The 21364-nt window shown below is 37.7% G+C and overlaps 1 protein-coding gene across 3 annotated transcripts; it reads right to left on the bottom strand.

The window, feature by feature from the left end:
• Nucleotides 1-1554: 1554 nt before the first annotated feature.
• Nucleotides 1555-20663, bottom strand: LOC147853531 (transducin family protein / WD-40 repeat family protein). 3 transcript variants are annotated; one of them, XM_087332136.1, is made up of 17 exons: nucleotides 20117-20663; nucleotides 16228-18618; nucleotides 16011-16151; nucleotides 15445-15904; nucleotides 11408-11636; nucleotides 11158-11322; nucleotides 10752-11024; nucleotides 9802-10086; nucleotides 9303-9716; nucleotides 6489-7724; nucleotides 6304-6360; nucleotides 5787-6218; nucleotides 5196-5419; nucleotides 4981-5114; nucleotides 4155-4406; nucleotides 2792-2970; nucleotides 1555-2113 (listed from the first exon to the last, which is right to left on the bottom strand). In XM_087332136.1, the coding sequence occupies exons 1-17, from the start codon at nucleotides 20466-20468 to the stop codon at nucleotides 2018-2020; spliced, it is 7320 nt and encodes a 2439-aa protein (XP_087188262.1). In that variant the 5' UTR covers nucleotides 20469-20663; the 3' UTR covers nucleotides 1555-2017. The 3 variants fall into 3 exon arrangements, with proteins under 3 accessions (XP_087188262.1, XP_087188263.1, XP_087188264.1); XM_087332137.1 differs by having other exon boundaries at nucleotides 1555-2110; XM_087332138.1 differs by having other exon boundaries at nucleotides 16011-16148.
• Nucleotides 20664-21364: the final 701 nt, after the last annotated feature.

Here is a 21364-nt window from a genome sequence, read left to right as displayed (position 1 = left end):
CATTTTCAACAGAACTTGAATTTGTGTATGTATCGGTTTTTATTATCCAACTATGTGATGAGTAGTTCTTTGCTGTAGTGAATTTTCTTTGGGCCTAAGCATCAAAGGCTTCACAAATATGGCAAGTTTCCCACTTCTGAACGTGTTTGAATAGATTGGATAATTAGTTTCTCTATTTAATGGGAAAGTGTTTTTCAATGCATATCATACTGGTGATAAATCTCAAATCAAGACTGCAAAAATTAAAGAAAATAAAAAATATCAATACTCCAAAACACCTAAAAATAAAACTGAAATATTTGCTGTCGAGGTATTTGTAAAAATAGTAGTCAATCATGAAGAGATTGTCTTCAAGAGAATGGAAGAAATGAACCTCAACGTGTTTTATATCTCGAAAAATTGGGATATAAACCCACAAAAGGTAAAGAATATACAAAAGATCAATACTAAAAAACACCTCAAATTAAAACTGGAATATTTGTAGTAGAGTTATTTGTACAAATTGTAGTCAATCATGAAGTGATTGTCTAGAAGGGAATGGAAGAAATGAATGTCAAAATGGGCGACAATTATCCTAATGGTTCACACGGTGGGCAGCCAATACAGCATATTGAATATTTGTAAGTTACTTTTAAAGAACCCCACTTCTTCACAATTTATATCATCATGATATTGGGCATGTCCCTGCATTTTACATTTGACTCCATTTAGTTTTATGAAAGCTCAAGTAAAAGGCACTTTTCATTTCTCTATTCGTATCACAAATAATCATCCTTGGGGTAAGTTAACACTAAGATATCTAATCTTTTATTCAGTTTGGGAAAACCAAAGAAACTAGCCTCACAACCCCATGTTTAAGAAGACAAGAAAACCACCCTGAAAGGGCTTGGATTATACTGAAGCAGACCTTTCAAACAATGTATCAATGAATCAAAGTACAGCTTCTATGATAGTTTCTGTATATCATCAAGGTCTGGGAACTATATGAGGTTACTCCCTACCTATATAATGTATAAACCATAACCCATCACTGATATTGATTCTCAACAAAGTAATAAAAGCGAACATGTCTTTCAATCGTGTAGACAATAACTAATTCAATCAAGCTAAAAGCTAAAACTTCTGATTTTGAGGGATCCTTTAAACGATCATGATATGGAAACAATATGCAATCACAAAATATAAAGTATATGAGATCACTACCTGCCTAGATAATCTGTAAAGCATAACTCATAACCCGTCACTGATTTCCATTCTCAAAAAGTACTATGAAGCAAACACGTCTTTCAAATGTGTTGACAATAACTAATATAAACATCAAACTAAAAGTTAAAACTTCTTGTTCTCAATGTATAATTTGGATACAACTCAGCAGTGGAATTCACAGAAAGATGAAAGAGCAGTAGTTATAACTATATCACTTCCATAGTTACTCAGCAGTAACCGTACGTGGAAGCCTTGATCATGCATTTGTTTTATGGTCTAGTTAATTTGATTTCAACATAGGACAGCTGCAATGATCTAACATACTTTAACTCAATTTTCAGTTGCAGATTGATCAAAATTTGATTGATTTTATTATTATTGAATATCCAGTGAAAACATAATTTATTTTGAAGCCCAGTCTAGGTTATGATACATATGATACATTGTATTTTCATAGCCATTCGCCAAAGAGCATTTACAGCCCATACAAAGTAAACAGGTGGTTCAACCGAGTACTCTTTAGTTCTCTTCTGGTACCCAACAATTTCTAGCTTGAGATTAGCAATAATTCGTTATAGAATCCACACTTTATTACCTGCCCAATTCACAGAAACTGCAGAAGATTATCAGACATAAGCTATCCATTTATATCTTTGCACCATAGTTGCCATAATAACTCTCTTGAAGTTCCCATGTTCAAAAGAGACCTACCCCATCAAATATTGTGGTCTCAAGTTTGGGATTCAAAAATCATGTTTGCAATCACCTTCAATGTAGTAATCCTTTAATTCAAACGGTACACTTGCAATTTTCAGATAAGTTCACCACGGAAAAGCCTCAAAATACCATCTCCACCAGATGTAACAAACCCAGACGGCACTGGATGCAAATCAGTTACAGCGGCCTGCTGATAAGTCAAGTTTCAGTTCAAGTTTTTTAAGAATCCTAATTACAGCAGATAAACACCATCTGAATGAAATATCGTTAGGACGTGGTCAAAAATATCAATATAACAGATTAACATAATACTGTCTTCATGGTTTTGGAAAAGAAACCAAAACTTTTTGACTCCAGCGCCCAAACAACTTTAGCAGTTCTTATTGAAAATTTAATTTGAAACCAATAGGAACAGAATTTGTTTTTGCACTGATTTGAAATTACTATTTTTCCCAATAATGAGTTACTTTCTTTTAATCCCTTTCAGCATTTTGTTACCTATAATTTACTTCACTGGGATTGGACCAGAAAGAAACTTCTGTACTGGGCTGAAATTACAATTCTTGTACAGTGTATATGATGCCATGGTGAATTTACAGCGATTGGAAAACACTGAGTAACATTACTATTCTTGTACAATGTATACTATACCATAATGAATTTACGATCTCATAACACTTACAATTTCCTATTCTTGTATGTTACACAATAAATTGCATGCCAAATTATTATGAATTAGATTGTGTAATAATATAACGATTCCAGAAGAATCATCCAGCTATTTATCTTTCTCTTGATCTACCACCTATCTATCTATATATGTCAACACAAAAGGAGATAATTAGCTGACAATAATTTGAGCACTAACCTGAACAACAGCACCAAAACCTCGTGCATTGTGTTGAAGAAACATGTGTTTTTCATGTACTTTAGGCCAATGATTGATAAGCTCACATTTGTTAGCATCCCATAATTTTACATCACCATCTTTACTTCCAGTTAGAAATAGCGGAGTTCCAGGCACTGCTGACACACAGGTGATACTCCCTGCAGCCACATAGCATTGCTGATATGAGCATATTGCTTAAGCTTGTTGAAAATGTAAGTATAAAATAACCTTGACTGCCCTTGAAAATGGAAAGACACAGGATCAAATAGATGACTGGTAAAGTAATACTTTATAATCACGATGAATCCACTTCATGGAGAGTCGACTGAGAGAGAGAGAGAGAGTGGACATGGAGAGTCAACTCTCCTGTATAAGTGATCCAAGTCGAAGACACGAACGACTAGTCGGGCCGACTGGCGACGACAAGGCCGACAAGTCGGGCCGACTGGACAGTCAACACTGGAGTCGGCTAGTCGAATCGACTAGTCGATCAGTTGGCTGATTAGCGACTGTTACTATTATTATTAGATAATAATAATAATAGACATATTTGTAAATAGCCCATACTGTGTATTAGTATAAATACACCTAGGGCAAACATTATGAGGCAGTGTAGAACAGAAAGAGTAGAGAGGCGTGAGAGAGAGAGAGAGCGGCAGCAGAGTTCAATGAACTTGCCAAGAACCTTAAGTGGTTATCCTCTGAGTATCAGAGAAGAGTTGTAGCCGTTTTCCTGTATTCTCTGTTGTATAGTGGACCTCTGTTCCTGTGGTTTTCCTCGTTTGGGGTTTTCAATGTAAAAAACCTGTGTATATTGTGTACTGTGCGTACTTTGTCTATTTGCTGTTTTCTGTTCCCGCGCCTTGTGTCTTTCAGTATAGTTTTCGTAGATCTACGATCCCATGTCAATAATATGGAACCTTCTGACACATCAAAGTTCCAACATCACATCAGGCACGTCCGATTGCCTGTATGAACCTTATCTGCCATCTGCTGGACTTTGAAAAACTTGCAACGGTCATGTGATTATGTATCTCTTTGTGTATCCGTTTCGCGTTATATAGTACAATAGTTTTGACAGGAAAAGCTGTGATCGAAAGATATAAAAATATTTGACCTGACAAAGATGCTCTGCTATATTACAATTAACATTTGTCTCCAAACCAAAAAAAAACAATCACTACAGTTGCTCTCATCCTCACCCTTGAATTCTTTGCCCTGGCTGATTTCTAGGTAAATCTTTTGAGATTAATCTTAAATGAAAGAGCCTAAAACATCAATGCAAACAATAGATCACAGAGAACTATGAGTACTATAGTTGATAAATAGATCTAGCACTCACCTGAGTGGGCCTTCGGAAGGTACCAGACCATGCCATCTAAATTTAGGTCTCCATCGTGTTGCTTTTTTGACGGCTGCTCTCCATGTGGTATACTTTCATGTTTTGAATTCTTATGGCGTTTAGCCTTACCTGTTGCGATGTAGCGAAAATCATGTAGAGCAATATCACCAGCTTTTCCGCAAGTAACAATTAATGGTGAGAATGATCCACCTCCAACATAATGGTCAAACATTTCAAGGCACCGAGCTCCTCCTGAATTCAACAAATAGATAAAAATAAGATATTAAGATTACAAGGAAAGGTGCAAGGACTATACATTGATAATGTGGGAACAAATAAATTGTTATCCTAGAATATCTCATCTCCTTGAGAAAGTCACTGCTAGTTTTCAACACGTGTAACAGGAACCACAAACATGCAACAATGTTTGTTTGCAGCAAGAACACAATCATTTCCACATGTAAGCTACTGCCCTTTATTAAATTGCAGATTGTCATCAGTTCAAATTGGGCTCCTTTCATCAAACTCTTCAATGCTTCATGGTAAAGAATATGTGGTAGACTGTTTGCAGTAGGGAAGCAATCATGTTTAAGAGAGAATAATTAGTACTTGTTCCAAAACCAGTTGCAATTATATTTAATGCATATCAGTTGCAATTATGACATAAGAGCATAAATAAGGTGCTTGGCTTTCAAACAGGAAGAAAATTGACGATACTGGTAAGAGAAACAAACTACATTCACAAAATCACATGCTACAACTTAAAACATGTTTAAATCCTTGAAGACTTAGTAGAGTGTCGACCATGCCATCAGAGAATATCTACCCTCATGACAAAACACTGAAGCTCGAGAAGTAGTTGATGGTGCAAGCGTATCCCAGAAAACCAAGTTAAGATCATTTTCAGAAGCTCCGGTAGCAGCCACAATTGCACCACTTGACCCAAGAAGCGCTACATCTCTGTTCACGATCATAGTTTTGATATTAAATGTCAAAACAAAGTGGAAAACAAGAGCAGAAATGTATATAACAATTACGTACGAAGCATGCCGAGTAAAACATTGATATGATTCAGTGGGGCGCACATTGCTTCTTCCACCTACTTCTAATTGCCAAGTACATACAGTGCCATCAATTGCTGAGGAGGCAAAACGATGACCTGAATGATCAAATCTTACAGCAGAAACAGATGCCACTGCATAAGGGGGAGAGATGTTTGCAGCTGGAAGAATCCCATAAGTTGCTGTTGCAGAGCTTTTGCCAAACTGTTGCAAAAAATGTCAGTATACAGGAATGCAAGCAATGGTATTGCATATGAGGTAGAAAATAAAAGATCAATATTTCGGAACTGAGTACAGGAATATGATCTGAAATAGTTATTTGTTTATGTATAACCAACTACCCTCGTTCTCAAGTTACCCTTGTATTTCCTAGTACTACATATGCCAGAAGACATAACTGGATCGCTCTTGTTTAACGCTCAAATTATTTTTAACCATTGAGATAAAGATAAGAGGTCTCCATATCATCTTATAGAAGTTAGGTCTCAATTTGAGATGAATCCAGTAGAGTGACTTACAACATGTGCATTACATTAATACCTAAAGAAGATAGATCAGACATGTTCCATACCTCCCAGAGATAGACATGAGTATTGCGAGAGCCCACCAAGAAGAGGGGCCGCAAAGGATGTGAATCCATCGCTTGGGTGTTCACATTTTGAACTGTTGCAAGAGGGTCAATAACACCATCAAAATCTTCCCAGTCATCCCATCCGAGCCCAAGTGCACCCACACCTCCATACCCTGGAATACCAACACCTGCACCTTTAAATGAAGATTCTTTTCCTACAGCTGTCAACACCCCAGGGCCAACAGCAGATCCACCTAAGCCCAAGCTTCGCCCTTCTTTGCTGGCTAAGCCAATTCCCAATGACACAAATGTTGGCAATGGTGTTGACTCTGACTTGGCCCATCCACTTTGTGGCCATTCCACTTGACCCCAAAGACCATTCTCTGTGGTTGAAAAGTTTTTCTTTGTATTTAGGTCAAGGAATATAAGTCCCTGCATATCAAAGTAGGAAATATCACCTTCAAATGGATTTTAAATCCAAAAGACTAGCCCCATCCAGAGATTAACAGTAAAATACCTTTTTAGAGCTGGCAACAACAATTTGCTCTGGACAGCAAGAATTCACACAAAATGCCTATTAAAATCACAAAACAATATTACAATTCCCCAGTAGATATTGCAGTTCGATGCACCATTGTCTACTTAAAAGTAAAGCTGATTAAAATACACAGGAAACTCAGAGGGAAAAGCTCTTGAATTTACCTCGAGTAAATCACCAGCAGAATGAAGAACCTCCTCTCCATTCCTGAATTTAAAATTAGAAGCAGAATACCGCAACATATTACTGTCACCATTTACTCCAACATCTGCCACTTTATCATGTGTACTACTTTCAAGGGCTCTTTCTTTACGACTTGTAATGCTTCCACTCATGTTGCCTTCAGCCTTTGACCTTGGCGGTCCTTTTGAAGAGAAACCAGAAGTCTGCTTCGCACCACCCAACTCAAGTGCTGATTTAATGTGGTTGTGAACGACAAGTTTCTTCCAAATCTTATCAACAGAATTATTAGCTGAGTCAAAAGCTTGATCTTTTTGTATGTCATCATGGTTCATCATAGATATATTAAATTCACTGGACTCCTGTGTACTGATACTTTCAGTTGGAGTATGAGTGCCCCAGAGCCAATGATTTAGATAACCAGAACTGACACAATTAGAGGAGTTTATATGGAGCACAAGTTTTCTTTGAAAGAAATATGATATTGATGCCACCGCTTTTACACATTCCATAAAAAGTGTTTCCACCCCTGATAGAGTTCTGTCTGGACTGGTAATCTCAGGGGAATTTTTACACACACTATACCTAGATTGCTTTTTTGCCCAAGCCAAAAATGCATCCCAAAATGCTAATGCAAGGATATGCCTTTTCTCAAGGTCAGCCAAACAAATTCCATCAGGAAAAACGCTTATTTGGCTATCTGTTGTGAAACTTGAAGAATATTTTCTGAAATTTGTCTCGAGGAGAGCATCAATCTCAACGTTCATCACTGAAAGAGATGTTGTTCCGGATTTAATTAATTTTGTTAAAAGGTTCAATGCACTCCAATTGCACTGCTGCCAAGACAAAATGCTGCTTAAGATGAGTAGGAGAACTATAATATCCGGTTCAGCTTCAATCTTGCCCTTGTTATCCAACAAAAGTAATCCTATGTTAGATGTTAAATGCGTGAATTCTACCATGTCGACTGATGATTCCCATCTGGCTTTGCTATTAAGCAGCAAGGATGAACCCTTGATCATGTTCTGTGTACATGCTAAACAAACATGGACAATAACCTTCAATAATTCCTTCGAGCTCTTCTGCAGTAGATCATTCACGATCACAAAACTGGACTTTGACGTTATCAATTGCTTTCCACTATCTGCTTCATCTTGAATACCTTTCACAAAGAGACATTGGAGGTATAACCTATTCTGATCATAAACGAATTTTGCGAGCTGTTGACAATCAAAATTCAAGAAATTAGATTTCTCCCCTCTCTACATCACTCTAAAATCATACATCCACGTGCATTAAGATAATGATCATGGAGCTGTGGAAACCTAGAGCTTTTATTTTAGATTTAGTATGGATAACATGAATTCACACATTTTTGTAATCGTGATTTGTCTCAAGGGCTGATTTTGGCCTCTAGTAGATGTTAATAAAATCTTTCATTCCTTCTTCTTTCTATCTTTCTCATTGATCCTATGTCATTACTTGTACTTGATATATCATAATTCTATCCATCTCTCATTGGTCCTATGTCATTACTTGTACTTGTGGGACCTATTATCATTGTAATACCATAGTCTATTTACGTAGGCATTCGCCTTCAAGTTTTCTTGAAATGGTTCTACACATGAAAACAAAAAAAAAGACCTCAACCTCTTATCTGTTCCATGTTACGCCTACCTCAATTGCAAGGTGATTTCCCATACACAAACTTTTCTTTCGGGAAATTAAAATTCTTTATATGTTACTAGAGACTCTACATTGTCAGCAACATGGTCTCCCTACACTTAATGAAAAAAAAAAATCTAAAATCCTTCAAAAGTTTTAACTTGGAAATCCAAGCTTTAAAAAAACAATATAGAAGGCCTTGGCTTCTCTCCATATCCCTTAGGTCTTCTTGTACCGATTCGTTTTATAAACATCATTTTGAGTCCATACCAAACTCCACACATAAGCTTCACCATTTATGGCATTGTACTCATATGTATATAGCAATCAGCAATGGTTTGGTTTGAACCAAATTGAACCGTGAAAGCACGGTTTAACGGTTTAAACGGTTCAGGTTCAGGTTCAAGTTTTTGTAAAAAGTTTGGTTTCAGTTTGGTTCAGTTTGGGAGGTCAATGGTTTAGTTTGAGCCTTGATCAGCTTAACAATTTCCGGTGTAAATGGTTTGACGGTTTAGGGTTGACACTTGATTATTTTTTAAATATTTTCTTGAATATTTTTGTAACAACCTTTTCATTTTGATGCCTACTTCTGATATTTTTGGAAAAATCTTTAAAATTTTTAATTATTGAAAAATTTTAAAATTTAGAATTGAATTTATAATTTTTGTTTGACCTAACTTAACAGTTTGAAAATCTCTAAAACTGTTTGGTTTCATGGTTTTAGTTTAAATGGTTTTAGCTTGAATTTTTTGTAACAGTTTTAATTTAAATGGTTTCATGGTTTGGTTTGGTTCAGTTTAAAATTCAAAATTTTTAAATAGTTTGAGTTTGACATTCTCGAACCGAACCGTCATCGATTGCTATATGTATATATATGGATATCAACCTTATAAGGCATCCTGAGTTTTTGTATCTTCCCATGTATAACATCTAATATAACCACATTCCATCTCTTCTATAATGAACATTTAACTTTGCACTTCCCATTTTGGTGGTCCTTGATGATAAAACATCTCTCAAATTGTGTATAGATATAATCCATATTGTATCATTTACTTGATCATACATGCCTCCTTAAATTGAAGATATCTAAGCTTTGGGTTTTGTGTAATAAAAAAAACCATATTGCTTACCTCAGCAGTAACACACTCGGGATCAATTGAATATCTTTTCTCGAAGATCTGTAAGCTTTGAATCAGTTTTTCGTTGGCCTGCATCACAAGATCCCATGGTGATGATTCATCATGAACCCGTATATTATCTCTGACCCTATCTGAGATCGAAGGATCCTCAATAAAATCATTGAACTTCCAGCCTGGATGTGCCTGTACTAGCTGTGCTTGATACTGCAATGCCAAGTTCATCTTTACTTTTGTAAAAATATCAGCTCCCATAAAGATAAGATTACAATTTAGTGCTTGCAGTTCAATTGGGAATTTATCCTGTATGTTGTGCAGTGACAGCTGATTCAAATTTGGGCTTTCATTATAATCCACTGTTGTTTCCTTCGAAAGAGTGATCAAGTTCAGATGTTCAAGTGCGTGCAGCTTTAAAACAAAACATGTCATTAAAAAGATATTTTAATCCTTATATTGATTGGATGCATCATAATTGAAAAACAGAGGCTCCTACCTGAAGCCCCAGCTTTTCTAAAGCAATGGCCGTTTTTAACATAATCCATCTACGGAGGGCCATGGCAGAAGAAGAACTCAAGCCTGATTCAACAGTAGCCTTAGTTGCTAAAAGAAGACAAAAATGCCCCACATCTGGGTCCGAAATTGCTAACCCAGTTCTCTCTTGTGAAACCATCGAAAAAGTCTTGTCATTCCCTTGAATATCTACGAATCCAGAGACCTCTGATACCTTTACTTTTCCTGCAAGTTCTTCTAATGCTTGGAATCTTTCACCCACTAGCCACTATTTCAAACAAAATATTTCAACTTAGACATGCAATGCCTACTTTTCTACTGGCCTATCCATGATATAAAGGATATAATGCATACTTTTCGAAGTCATTATTAGCAAACATCATCAATAATGAATACCAGCATAATGAAATGGGAATGGGTAGAAACAATGCTTTGATGAAATGCGTAGATATAGCAATGACTGTTGAAAAATGTTTATGCTATTTTGATACGTCCTTTAAAAATGTCACTCACAGTAGAATATTAGATACAGGAAATATCTGAAACAGTTGCCTTCCTGTAAATGATAAGTTACTGATGCAAAGTGTAGATTACCAAAGGCTGTGGGAGAAGTCTATGCTATGTCTATAAATCATTTATAATGTCAGTCATAGTAAAATACTAGAGAAGAAATATCTGAAACAGTTGCCTTCCTCTAAATTATGGAAAATCTCTGAATAATTTCAGTGGAGCCCTGTCAACCACAGATCCAAACAAGATACCACATACATGATAGTTGTGCAGGACGCATATTATGGCTACATGAATTCTACAAAGAAGGTTAGGCATGGTTATAGTTAATTAAATTTTAAACACGGTCAAATGCATAGGATAGATAGTTTAGCATTAAAATAATTTTTCTCTAGCATGTTTGAGAGGAGAGAGAAATTCTACCTTGAATAAACACGCCAACCAATAGTCCCCTGTATTATGTGCATTGGGTAATGCATAATCTTGAATTAGCTTCCGCTCTGTTGCCCCATTAATACCTTCTACCAACCGGCAGATAACAAAAGCAAGTTGCAAATCCCCAAGATTTTTTGCACAAACTGAAACAGCTGAACTTAAATCACCACCAAGAAGGAAGAATGCTGCAGCAAGATCATGACGGTGTTTTCCCATTAGAACATATGCATTTTTTAGTGCAGCAGCCTGATTTTTCTCCTCCTATAACAACAGAATATGACTGCATTTAGGGAAGTGCACTCAAAAGCCCAACCAGAAAAAATAGCAGAAAATGCCAACACTACAAAACAGTTATTTAGTCAATATTAACATAAAGCGCTTTAAGATGGAGCACCTGAAAATCTCGAGTCAGAAATACATACAAAACTTTATCCTTCTCATCTCTGCTCAGTTTAAAAAGACTCATTAAAACATTCTTGCGCTGTAAAGCAAGGTATAGCAGTGCACAATTTTTGGGATCCTTTTCAGACAAGTATTGCACTCTAGCTAGCTTCTCCATCTGCAGCAATATATGGAATGCAGGGTGTAAGAACATCTTCAAAGAGTCTTTTAATATCTTTACATTACATCATGAACAAGTATACCCTTGCACGTAGCTGACCAACATCAGTTAACCAAAAACCGATTCCCAACGCTCGCATGGCAGGCCAGGATAATTCATCACCCAAACATATATCCAATAGTGAATCTTTGCAATCAGATTGTAGAGCCCATGCCATTGCCTTTGAGTCTAAAGTAAGTTCTTCTATATGTGCATTTCGCCCATATCTTCTGCATTGATTGCTGTGAGACAGCTGTACTGAAACCCAAAACCTGTAAGCACAATAATAAACCTGAGCTTCTAAATAAGGCTCCATGCTTGGTTACACGAGGTAGTACTATGTGAATAAAATATTCTGGACAAAGAGATAGAGAAGTGTATTGATGTTTCTAATGGGCCATTGTTGTCTTCACAATCAGATCAGCTACATAAAGAGAATTCACTGAGAAAGTTAATACACTAAGAAGCCTCACAATTGTACAAACCCTATAAATAAAGCCTCCATATTATTTGTAATTGCTAAGTATTCACCAGGCATCTCCCTTTGTACGGCCTGCTCAGTAGCCATCAGCACTCATTTTTCCCATTGTCATCACTCACATGGTATGAAAGCTTTCCGTTATAGCTAGATCCAGGATCCCAATATCTTGTTGCAAGCTTTCAATATTTCAGCTTGCTCATCATTGTCCTTCCATGTGCATAGCAAACAGAGAAGGCTTTAGTATAAGCAACAATTGCTCAATCCTCAAGAGTGGAGACCCTATGATGCCAAGCAACTATAGGACAATCATGATTGGCCATTACTTGGCTAAACTATTTGGGTCAATTCTAGAATCAGAATTGAGTATATGGGCAGAGCAGAATGGCTGCCGTTCAGTTGGACATGCAGGCTTTTGGAAGGGGTTCACAACTTTGGATCACATATTCACCCTCCAGGCTCTTATTGAGGAGGGAAGAGCCCACAATAAGAGGATTTATTGCTGATTTGTGGATTTCCGAAAAGCCTTTGACACTGTGCCATGTGCTCAGCTTATGCAGCGGCTAGAAGCCCTTGGTGTTCCTACATATATGCAATGGGGAGTCTATGCACTCTATGAATCCGTGTCAAGAAAAGTGCAGTCTCCCAAGGGCTTGTCAGAGGCGGTGGCTAGCACAATTGGAGTGAAGCAAGGATGCCCACTATACCCCACTCTCTTCGGTCTCTATATAGATGAGGTATCACATTACATAGAGAGATTTGGGGGTTCCAGAGCACGCCTAGCAGGTATAGCTATACAAATATTACTATATGCTGATGACATTGTGCTGATTTCTGACTCTCCGGAGGGACTACAAAGACATCTAAATGCCTTAAAACTATTTTGTACGGACAAAGGTTTGTCAATCAACATGGACAAAACTAATGATGGTGTTTAACACCACTCAAGCATGGGTCAGAAGATCAGAACCAGAATTCTTCTTGGGAGAGGAAAAGGTGGAATACTCACGCTCCTACACATACCTAGGAGTAACATTTACAGGACCTAGGTTCTCCTTACAAGACGCTGCTTGTTCCCGACTTTCTCGTGGATATGCAGCCCTTCATGCTCTCGAGAGACAATGTGCACATTTGCAATTCCAAGAGCCACAGACTAAGCTATGGTTATTTGATACACTTGTCACACCAGCTCTTCTCTATGGAGTAGAAACATGGGAACCGAGTCTTAACAAGGCAAATCATTGGAAAGATTTAGAGACACCTTTAGTGACAATGATTGCTCGCATGATAAGGAGCAAAGCATCGGTGCCCCACGATATAATCCAGGCAGAGATGGGAGCAGCACCTATAATAACCGAGGGATTGTTCCGATCAATGACATTTATCCAACGTCTTTGGGGTCTCCCTAAATGAAGGTACCCAAGGTTGGCACTTATGTCATCAATACAACTGGTTGAAAATGGAGACACTCATTGTTGGTATGCTGAAATGCAGCAATGGTTCGAGTCACATGGCATGAGTATAAATGCACTACCCCCGTTCCAATATAGCTTGGACTATCCCCACCAAAATATGACCAAAGTGGAAAAGAATAGAGTGATCCGAACTGATATTATTAACTTGGAAAACAAGATAACATGGATCAGCCCCAAAATACCACTTGTACAAAGATGGCCCACTATAAGACGCACTTCTTACATACATCAGAGGATGGATTTGTCATCAGGCCACCTTATATGGACATACATCTATCCTATGCGCTGCGTAGTGTGATAGGCCAGCTGCGAACTTCATCACATCAGCTACAGATTGAGGTAGGCAGATATACACGACTACCTCTAGAAGAGAGAATTTGCCAATTGTGTCATCAAGGAGTGGAATCTGAGGAACACTATGTTTGTCATTGTAGTGTCTTTTATGAAATCAGAGGGACATACCATTGCCTCTTTAAACAACGCTTTGGCCCACTACGCAAGGTAATGGAATATGAGGACCAACGATGCCTAGGACTTTTCTTGCTAGAGCTCAAGAGACATCGGGAATAGTTGTTGAAGAATACAGCCACACAAGCTCATCCACAAAGAACAATCACAACTTTCTTTAGCCCCATCACTCCTACTAATGCTACAAGTCCAGCACAGTATACACAAATGGGTTCCAGACCAGGACATAACAAAGGGGTTACAATTGATCGGGCAATAGCAATTTGTCGTGCACGTAGGCCCCGGCCCCATGAACCACGACCTCGACACCCTTGTCATCGACAAATAAAAGCCATTATCTCCCGCCATCGTGGGTGCTTCCCTCGCTTCAGAGACATTTCCATTCTGGATCGACCTATGCTAGAGATCTTTCGAAGACAAAAGCTACAATATACCTAACTTGAGAATCTCACATGTGCCAAAAACCAGATTCCCTCATTTCTTCTCTTTTCATCTTATTTACTTTAATATTTACTGTGTAATATTTATTTTATTTTGATTTGTTCTCAAAGACGAGACAACACTCAAGATGTAATCTCTTATTTGGTCTTATAGGCCATTTTGGCCTCTTAAAAGACGTTAATATATCTTTCTTTCTTATCATCAGATTGCAAAGATGCAGCGGCAGTTACAACGGCCATTGACCTGTAAGAAAATATATTAACCATGCTCTCAAAGGTAGCACCTTGTCTTGCTGATTTGTACATCCATCTAGTGTTTATTCAGACTCGCTCCATTCAGGAGTTTATTATGGACAACTACATGTATAGCATGAATCAGATAGCCATGTCATTAAAATAGCAAGCATTGAAATTACACGAATGGAAAACCTAAAAAGAAAATGCAAGCAGCCCTAGAATCACTAAATGCAGATGCAGCAAGGACATTGTGAACAGAGGAATGGTATCAAATGAGGAAATTACACAAATAGAAAACCTAAAAGGAAAATGCAAGTGGCCCTAGAATCACTGCAGCGAGGACATTGCGAACAAAGGATTGGTTCAATAATTTAGTGCATTAAGAACCTTCAAACCTTAAGCAAAATGACACATTAATGAAGAAGTTGGATAGTTCTTTTTTGGTACTAATTCAAAAAGGATAAAAACTTCAAATGAATTGGTAAGTGAAAATCTTCAAAGACATGAGTTTCAGATTTGCATTGCATAGCATATTTACTTTGTCAACTTGAGTCTACACTTGGTAAAGAGGTGACCTCCATCGGCTTCTTAGAACTTACAGGCTCGGCAAACTTTCGTACACTTACATCATACAAGGCTCTTAAAAAGTGAAGAGAACAGCCTATTCTTAAACCAACTCCAAACTCACAGAGTTTCTGCTATGGACAACCATAAAAGTTACCCTTCTCTTTTTCAAATAGATTGATGAAATATCAGATCTATACTGCTGTTTATCTTTAGTAGAGGTGATTAGGAAATAGAAGGTGAGGTATGCATATAGATGCACGAACTGGCCACAACATTATGGTAAATAATCCAAAATACTGTATGCCCTTATATGAACACATAACAGAAACTGCACACACATGCTCCACGGATGAAACATGAAAACAGCCCTTTACAATCATTCAAAATGAAATTAAATTCATATCATTCTACATACCTTTTTCCTGGTGGATCTAAACTCTGGTATTCAAATGCTTTCGAAACTGTGTTCATTTTATGCAAAACATCTGCTGCTGTTAACAGATCATTTTTCTCATCCTCATTCAGGCCACATATATACAAATTATGAAGAGAAGATTCAAGCTTTTCCATAGATGAGGACTCATTCATATGAGTAGAAGCTCCACCGACTTCATGTGCTAGACTCATTCTGTTGAAATCAGTTCTCTGATACTCTAATTCATGGTCCAAGTCACTGCCCCAATTGAGTTTACTTTCATATACCTTAGTTGAAAACTTTCCTGTTTTTCCTATCTCAATTTGAAAAAACTCCTTCAAATGCATTGGTGAAAACATTTTACATGAATCAGAAGGACCTTCCTTTGTAATGCTTGTGCTCAAATTTGGCAAGTTCTGCAGAAGATATGAAAGACAAACTCTAGCCTGCTGATGATTCCCTTAAAGAAAAGGCCAACTTCTTCAGGTAAAACCAACCCTTCAAATTTAAATCACATGTGATATGATATACGACAAGCCTCCTCTATTGTAAAAATAAATCAGTACCTGTGTAAAGAAGATAAAGCAGTGATGTTGGGTGATACAAAGGTAATGAAACATTCATTACTTCTCCAGCCTTTAATAGACTCCAACCCTCATGCCATAGGGCCATCAGCTGGGTATTGTATTGCCCCATCAAAGGTTCTGCTGAAACGCGGATACAATATCAAGAAGGCAATCTAAGGTACAAGCATAACTTATTATTTAATACTGAAAATTTTACCTAGATAAGAATCCATTTTATTTTCCTCCAAAATGAGCTTTGGACCATAGATAAGAATGTGATCTCTGATGGGTAGGAGTAAAGAACCCTTTGGTCCCCATGAAAAACATGATGAACTTGAAAATAGTCTCACTGATGCCAAGTGGAACCATGGAGTTTGTCCTAATTTTCCAGTATTTGTATGTACCACTTTTATTTTAGCTTCAGAATATACATGCAGCTCAGTCTCTGTCAACACGCCTAGCATTGATTGCCCATTGCCAGCTTGCAACCATTGTATTGAAATTGGGCAGCTCTCCAAAGATATTTTAAAATTGAGATTGAAATAAGCAATATCCATGCAACTTTCAAGGTTCCATATTTCAATTTCATGGCCATCAAATGTCACAGGACCAGCAGTCGCAATGTTCAGCCCAAAGCTTCCAATGGACATCATAGTTACTGGCCCTAGCCTTGCCTTCAAAACTCCTACGCAGGCCCAGTAATTGTCATCCATCTCATATTTCCTAGTGGAAAGCTCTTGATCACCTCTTTTCCATAACCTTACTGTTCCATCAATGGAACCTGTAGCAAAATCATATGGGTGGGCAAAGGGCAAAGGTTCAAACATCAAATGGCTCATGGATATCTCTATGACGGGTAAAAAGAATGAGGGAACAGCAGCAAGACAGGAGACAAGTTCAGGCTGTTTCAGGTTTGTAATACCAAGCAGATGAGCCACTAGATTACCCTGAGTGCTTCTTTGATCCCTACGATCTGCATCACTTATATGATGATCAGCTCCTTTTACAGTGATCTCCAAATCACAGCATATAACTTCCTGTGCTGTTTGCCCTATTCCAATAATCGTAAAATTTACAGTTGACGAGGCTAATCTATGAAGATTCTTTATAGGTATTGCCCAAATATCACAAAGGTCTTGCTGAGGACACTCTGCAAATACGTCAATTCTGTAAAGCAGATTGGGTAACAGAGAAAAACCAATTGTCAATGAGCTTTCTGCGACTATGTAGCAGTCAATAATCCCAGCATGCACAAGGAGGAGTATAGCTCGATCCTTATGAAATAGAGCTGGCAACCACGTGATCATTTTGGAATCCAAAGGACCAATAAAGTGACCAGAAGGTCTCCACCTTGAAAAACATGTGGCTGAGTCCACATTAACTAGATAGGCAAACGATGGAAATTTCCAGAGAAAAATATGGCCCTGATTATCTAAGGTGGCTATAAGTCCTATCTGTGTGATAGGATGTACAGCTAGGCCAATAACATCATGGGAATGGCTATCTGCATGCAATTGTTCAGCCACCACACCCCAAGCATCCTTCTTACTGCTGTCTGGGATTGTGGTAATTTCCAATCCTAGAGAATCTTTGGAGCCATTTCCATTTATTGAGTTCACTGGCAACCATATGCGAAACCAATGAAATGACAGAGGATGTGTTGTATAGAACAGATCCAAAAAAGAAGGTAGATCCTCCCACTTTCTCCCTAAACTTTGTGCAACAACTTTCATCAGATTTTGTCTTGCCATTATTCCTGCAGAAGGTTGACAGGCAGGAAGCACTCCAGATGATTTCTTCCATGAGAAAACACGGGGACATCGGGATGGATTGATATCATCGATATAGAGTACACCCCACACACAAATAGAACCGTCTGGACCCAAACCTACCAACCACTCACAAGAAACTGTGTTTTCTCTTTTTGATATTGTATTCCTAACAGAATTGTTCTCCCGCACAGAGGTCGAATTCGAAAGAGCTCTACACTCAAACGACCAACTAACAAGTACATCTTTTCCAAGGTTCCCATGCAAGGACTGCCCAGCTTCAATAACTGCCCCCACAAAATAAGATGGTTTTAGATGCTTTCGCGGCACATCCTTTCCAAGTGCTTTTTCCAATCTACCCCTACCATTGTCTATCTCTATCCATAAGCGCACAGCTCCATCCTTGCATGTTGTCAAAAGAACTGGACGGAATGGTTTTTGCAAAGCATATGCTTTTGATGGTCTCCATTGTATCATCATAACTTCTTGTGGATGAATGAGCTCAGCCTCCAGCAAACCCACACTATCCTCCCACCACCAAACTGTAACTTTTCCTTTGCTTGTAGTTTTAATGGCATGTTCTTGAGCATCACTAAGGTTCATAAAATCACCATCTGCTGTTGCAGCTAAACCCTTGGCAGAAAATGTTGCTGCAGCAAAACATTGAGGATGTGTAGCACATGATTTCCATAGCTTGTACCAACCCTCCTTATTTCGCATCCACATGCCTATTTCTGTACCAACTGAAAGTAAGCCGTCACCTGATTCTGTCCATGCAAAACTATATACTTGATAGGCATGTTCCAATGTGTGCTTACACGACCATGCTTGAGGAAAAACTACAAAAACAATGGAAAACCAAAAATCATAAGCATGTTAAGACTAAATAATATTTCAATCATCCAACTTTAATAAAACTTAAATTCACATCAAAAGAATGTAAACCGATGTGCATCTCAGGTCATGCAATATTTCAGAGTCCACACATTCCAATATTTATATCACAATGTGTTTAATACCCACCTTCAAACAGCACTGAAAGTTGAATACACATCCCAATTTTTATCTACTTGCTGGAGCTGGATATTAGTATATTTTCATGATTATACTCGTACATAGGATCAACCATAGACTGCACTCTTACACTATGACTCTTGCATTTGAGTTATTTTATCATTTCTACAATACTTTGGAAGGGATCACGGTGCAAATCAGATATATATTCATAAAATGAATCAGCTTCATTAATGTAGCCGTCTTATCTTTCTAGTGAATTATGTACTAGGTTTATAGCGTTCTCAATTGTTTTCATTTCAATTGGGTAGGTATTTCCAACTACCCCAAGCTTTTGTAGGGGTTTCTTTTACCTTAGCTTAGGAGTCATCTCATAGAGTAGCAAGTGCAATTTGTGTGACAATATTGTATGCTGAAGTCTAATACATCATACTATATCTCGTGCAAAGCAATTTGGCAGAGCACACATCTGGCCCACCTGAAAATTCCTTGGTTTGAACCTTGTGTCTTCAGTTCTATTCCAAGAAAAGGATAGCTCCATCATCATTGCTAAGAAACATAAAGTGCAGTGCAAATATGATCATCCACAAGCTTTGGGAAGATGTTTGAGAATGGTGAGGTGGGCCTCACAATGAATATACAGTCAATGCTTGATTAAGTTCAACAGAATAATTTAGATTTGCACAAACAACTATGATGAGATCAGCATTAGGTGATTCTATAGAATATTAAGAATTTCATCTTTTACACATAAAAAATGGCCATTTATCAAAGAAATTCCCTGGTTTCAGTTAAGACAAATAAAAAACAAATTTTCTCCTAAAAAGAGAGTAAATTTCGAGCAGTCAATGCCTCCAAATTCTTAAATATTCATGAACACTCAAATTTTCGGATATATGGGAGTTTTAAGAGAATAAAGCTGTTAAATCGATTAAAAACATGAATTTCAAATGTGAGGCAAAATTTGAAAAACGAAATTCCAACTTTTTGTAAAACATGCAAAATAAAATAAAAAACACAACTTAAATTACCCAACTTTTATCCTTAATTTCACCTTTATGAAAAACTTTCCTAAGTCCAACCTCTTTGAGGAATGAAGTTACCAAAATCTAAGATGTGGCTCTAAGAGAAATACTGAAAAAATAGAAGCTTAGATTTGGGAAATAAAGTTTGTGAAAGCCTTGCACATATATAAAACCAAAAAGCATACAATATGCACTTCAGATGGAGACCATGAACACAAACAAAAAAAATACAATACGCACATAATCTTCAAACTTACTATGTAAGATTAGCATGTGAAAAAACTATTAAAGAATATACCTGGAAATTCAGATTTGGCAACAATGTTGCTAAACTCTGGACCATAAATACAAACAAATTTTCCAGTACTCGAAGCTAAAATTCCCGAACAAGAAGGATCCCAAAGCACGTGTGTAATTGGAGTTTCATGAAGGGAATCCATAATATGACAAATTTCCAAATCTGTTTCCTCATCTTTCCTTGTAGGAACAGGGGCGAGTGAAATAACCAAACTAGAGAAAGAACCATAAGCTAACCAGCTGTATCCATTGTAATGAGGAAGCCAATCTACTGTTTGAGAATAAGAAGAAGCGCTTCCACTATGTGCAGGAAAACTTCGGCCTTGTAAAGAAAGCCTGAAAGGAGGTGCCATGGATTCGAATGTCGAGTCTTACATTAATGTTCAGATCTTCAACTGCGAATTCGAGGTAGGGAGGGTTTCGATTGATACGGTGGTGTGCTTTCGGATCGATCGAGAAGGATGTCCACACCTGATGCAAAAGAATTACGACGCATATTCAATCTCTGAATCAACTGTTCATATAATCTGTCTCTGTCTCTGTCTCTGTCTATGTCTATGTCTATGTCTTTGTCAAACTTTTAGAGCATTCCCATTACAAAGGCTCGTGTCTATTTGCAACCAAATCATAATTAGGCCTCGCGAGGAAATCACGGACACGGACGGTCCATGACACGTTTTGAATGGCGCTTGCAATCTGCATCGTTCAATCTCTATCCACAAAAAGCGCGCGCCATCAACCCAACCCGGGACTGACGAGCCTCTGTCACATCTAACCCAGCTCTAACAATCGGATCTGTCACATCTAACCCGGGTGGTCTCTAACAAGCCTCTATCACACCTAACCCAGCTTTGACAAGCTATTTTGTAACACCTAAACCTAACCCGGGTACCCAATTTAAATTATTGAAGAGCCCATTGTTTAAAATTGATGTTAAGATTACTCAAAAATATCAAAAACTTTTTCAAAAATACAAAATTGCACGATTTTACATATAAAAATCACATGATATAATGTAATAAAAAACTATGAGATCAAGATCAAGGTTCTTGTTCAAAGGATGGCAAGATACACCCACAATTTTTGCAGCAATTTTCATTAGCGTCTCTTGAAGTCAATGTCAAACCATCACAATGAAAACACTGAACCTTCACAATGTCACATATTGGCAACCGCCTCTTAGCACAACGAGCACCTCTCTATAGTCTATTAGTGTATGTTTTGGTCGTGTTTGGGGAGCTGCCAATAA

This window comes from Azolla caroliniana, unplaced genomic scaffold, assembly GCF_043228905.1.
Source record: "Azolla caroliniana isolate FFs.n. ecotype wild unplaced genomic scaffold, voAzoCaro1.0.p SCAF_16, whole genome shotgun sequence".
NCBI lineage: Eukaryota > Viridiplantae > Streptophyta > Polypodiopsida > Salviniales > Salviniaceae > Azolla > Azolla caroliniana.
The sequence above is the reverse complement of the archived record's forward strand: the minus strand, read 5'-3'. Positions and strand labels throughout refer to the sequence as shown.

Bases quoted from the DNA above. Each gene is read 5' to 3' on its own strand.
- LOC147853531 (XM_087332136.1), bottom strand. From the start codon at position 20,468: ATGGCACCTCCTTTCAGGCTTTCTTTACAAGGCCGAAGTTTTCCTGCA. The intron at 6,219-6,303 runs GTATTTTACTGT...TTTGATATGCAG, and splicing joins TTGTTGCCAGCTCTAAAAAG to GGACTTATATTCCTTGACCT. The intron at 4,407-4,980 runs GTAGATATTCTC...TGTTGAATTCAG, and splicing joins TTCAGTGTTTTGTCATGAGG to GAGGAGCTCGGTGCCTTGAA.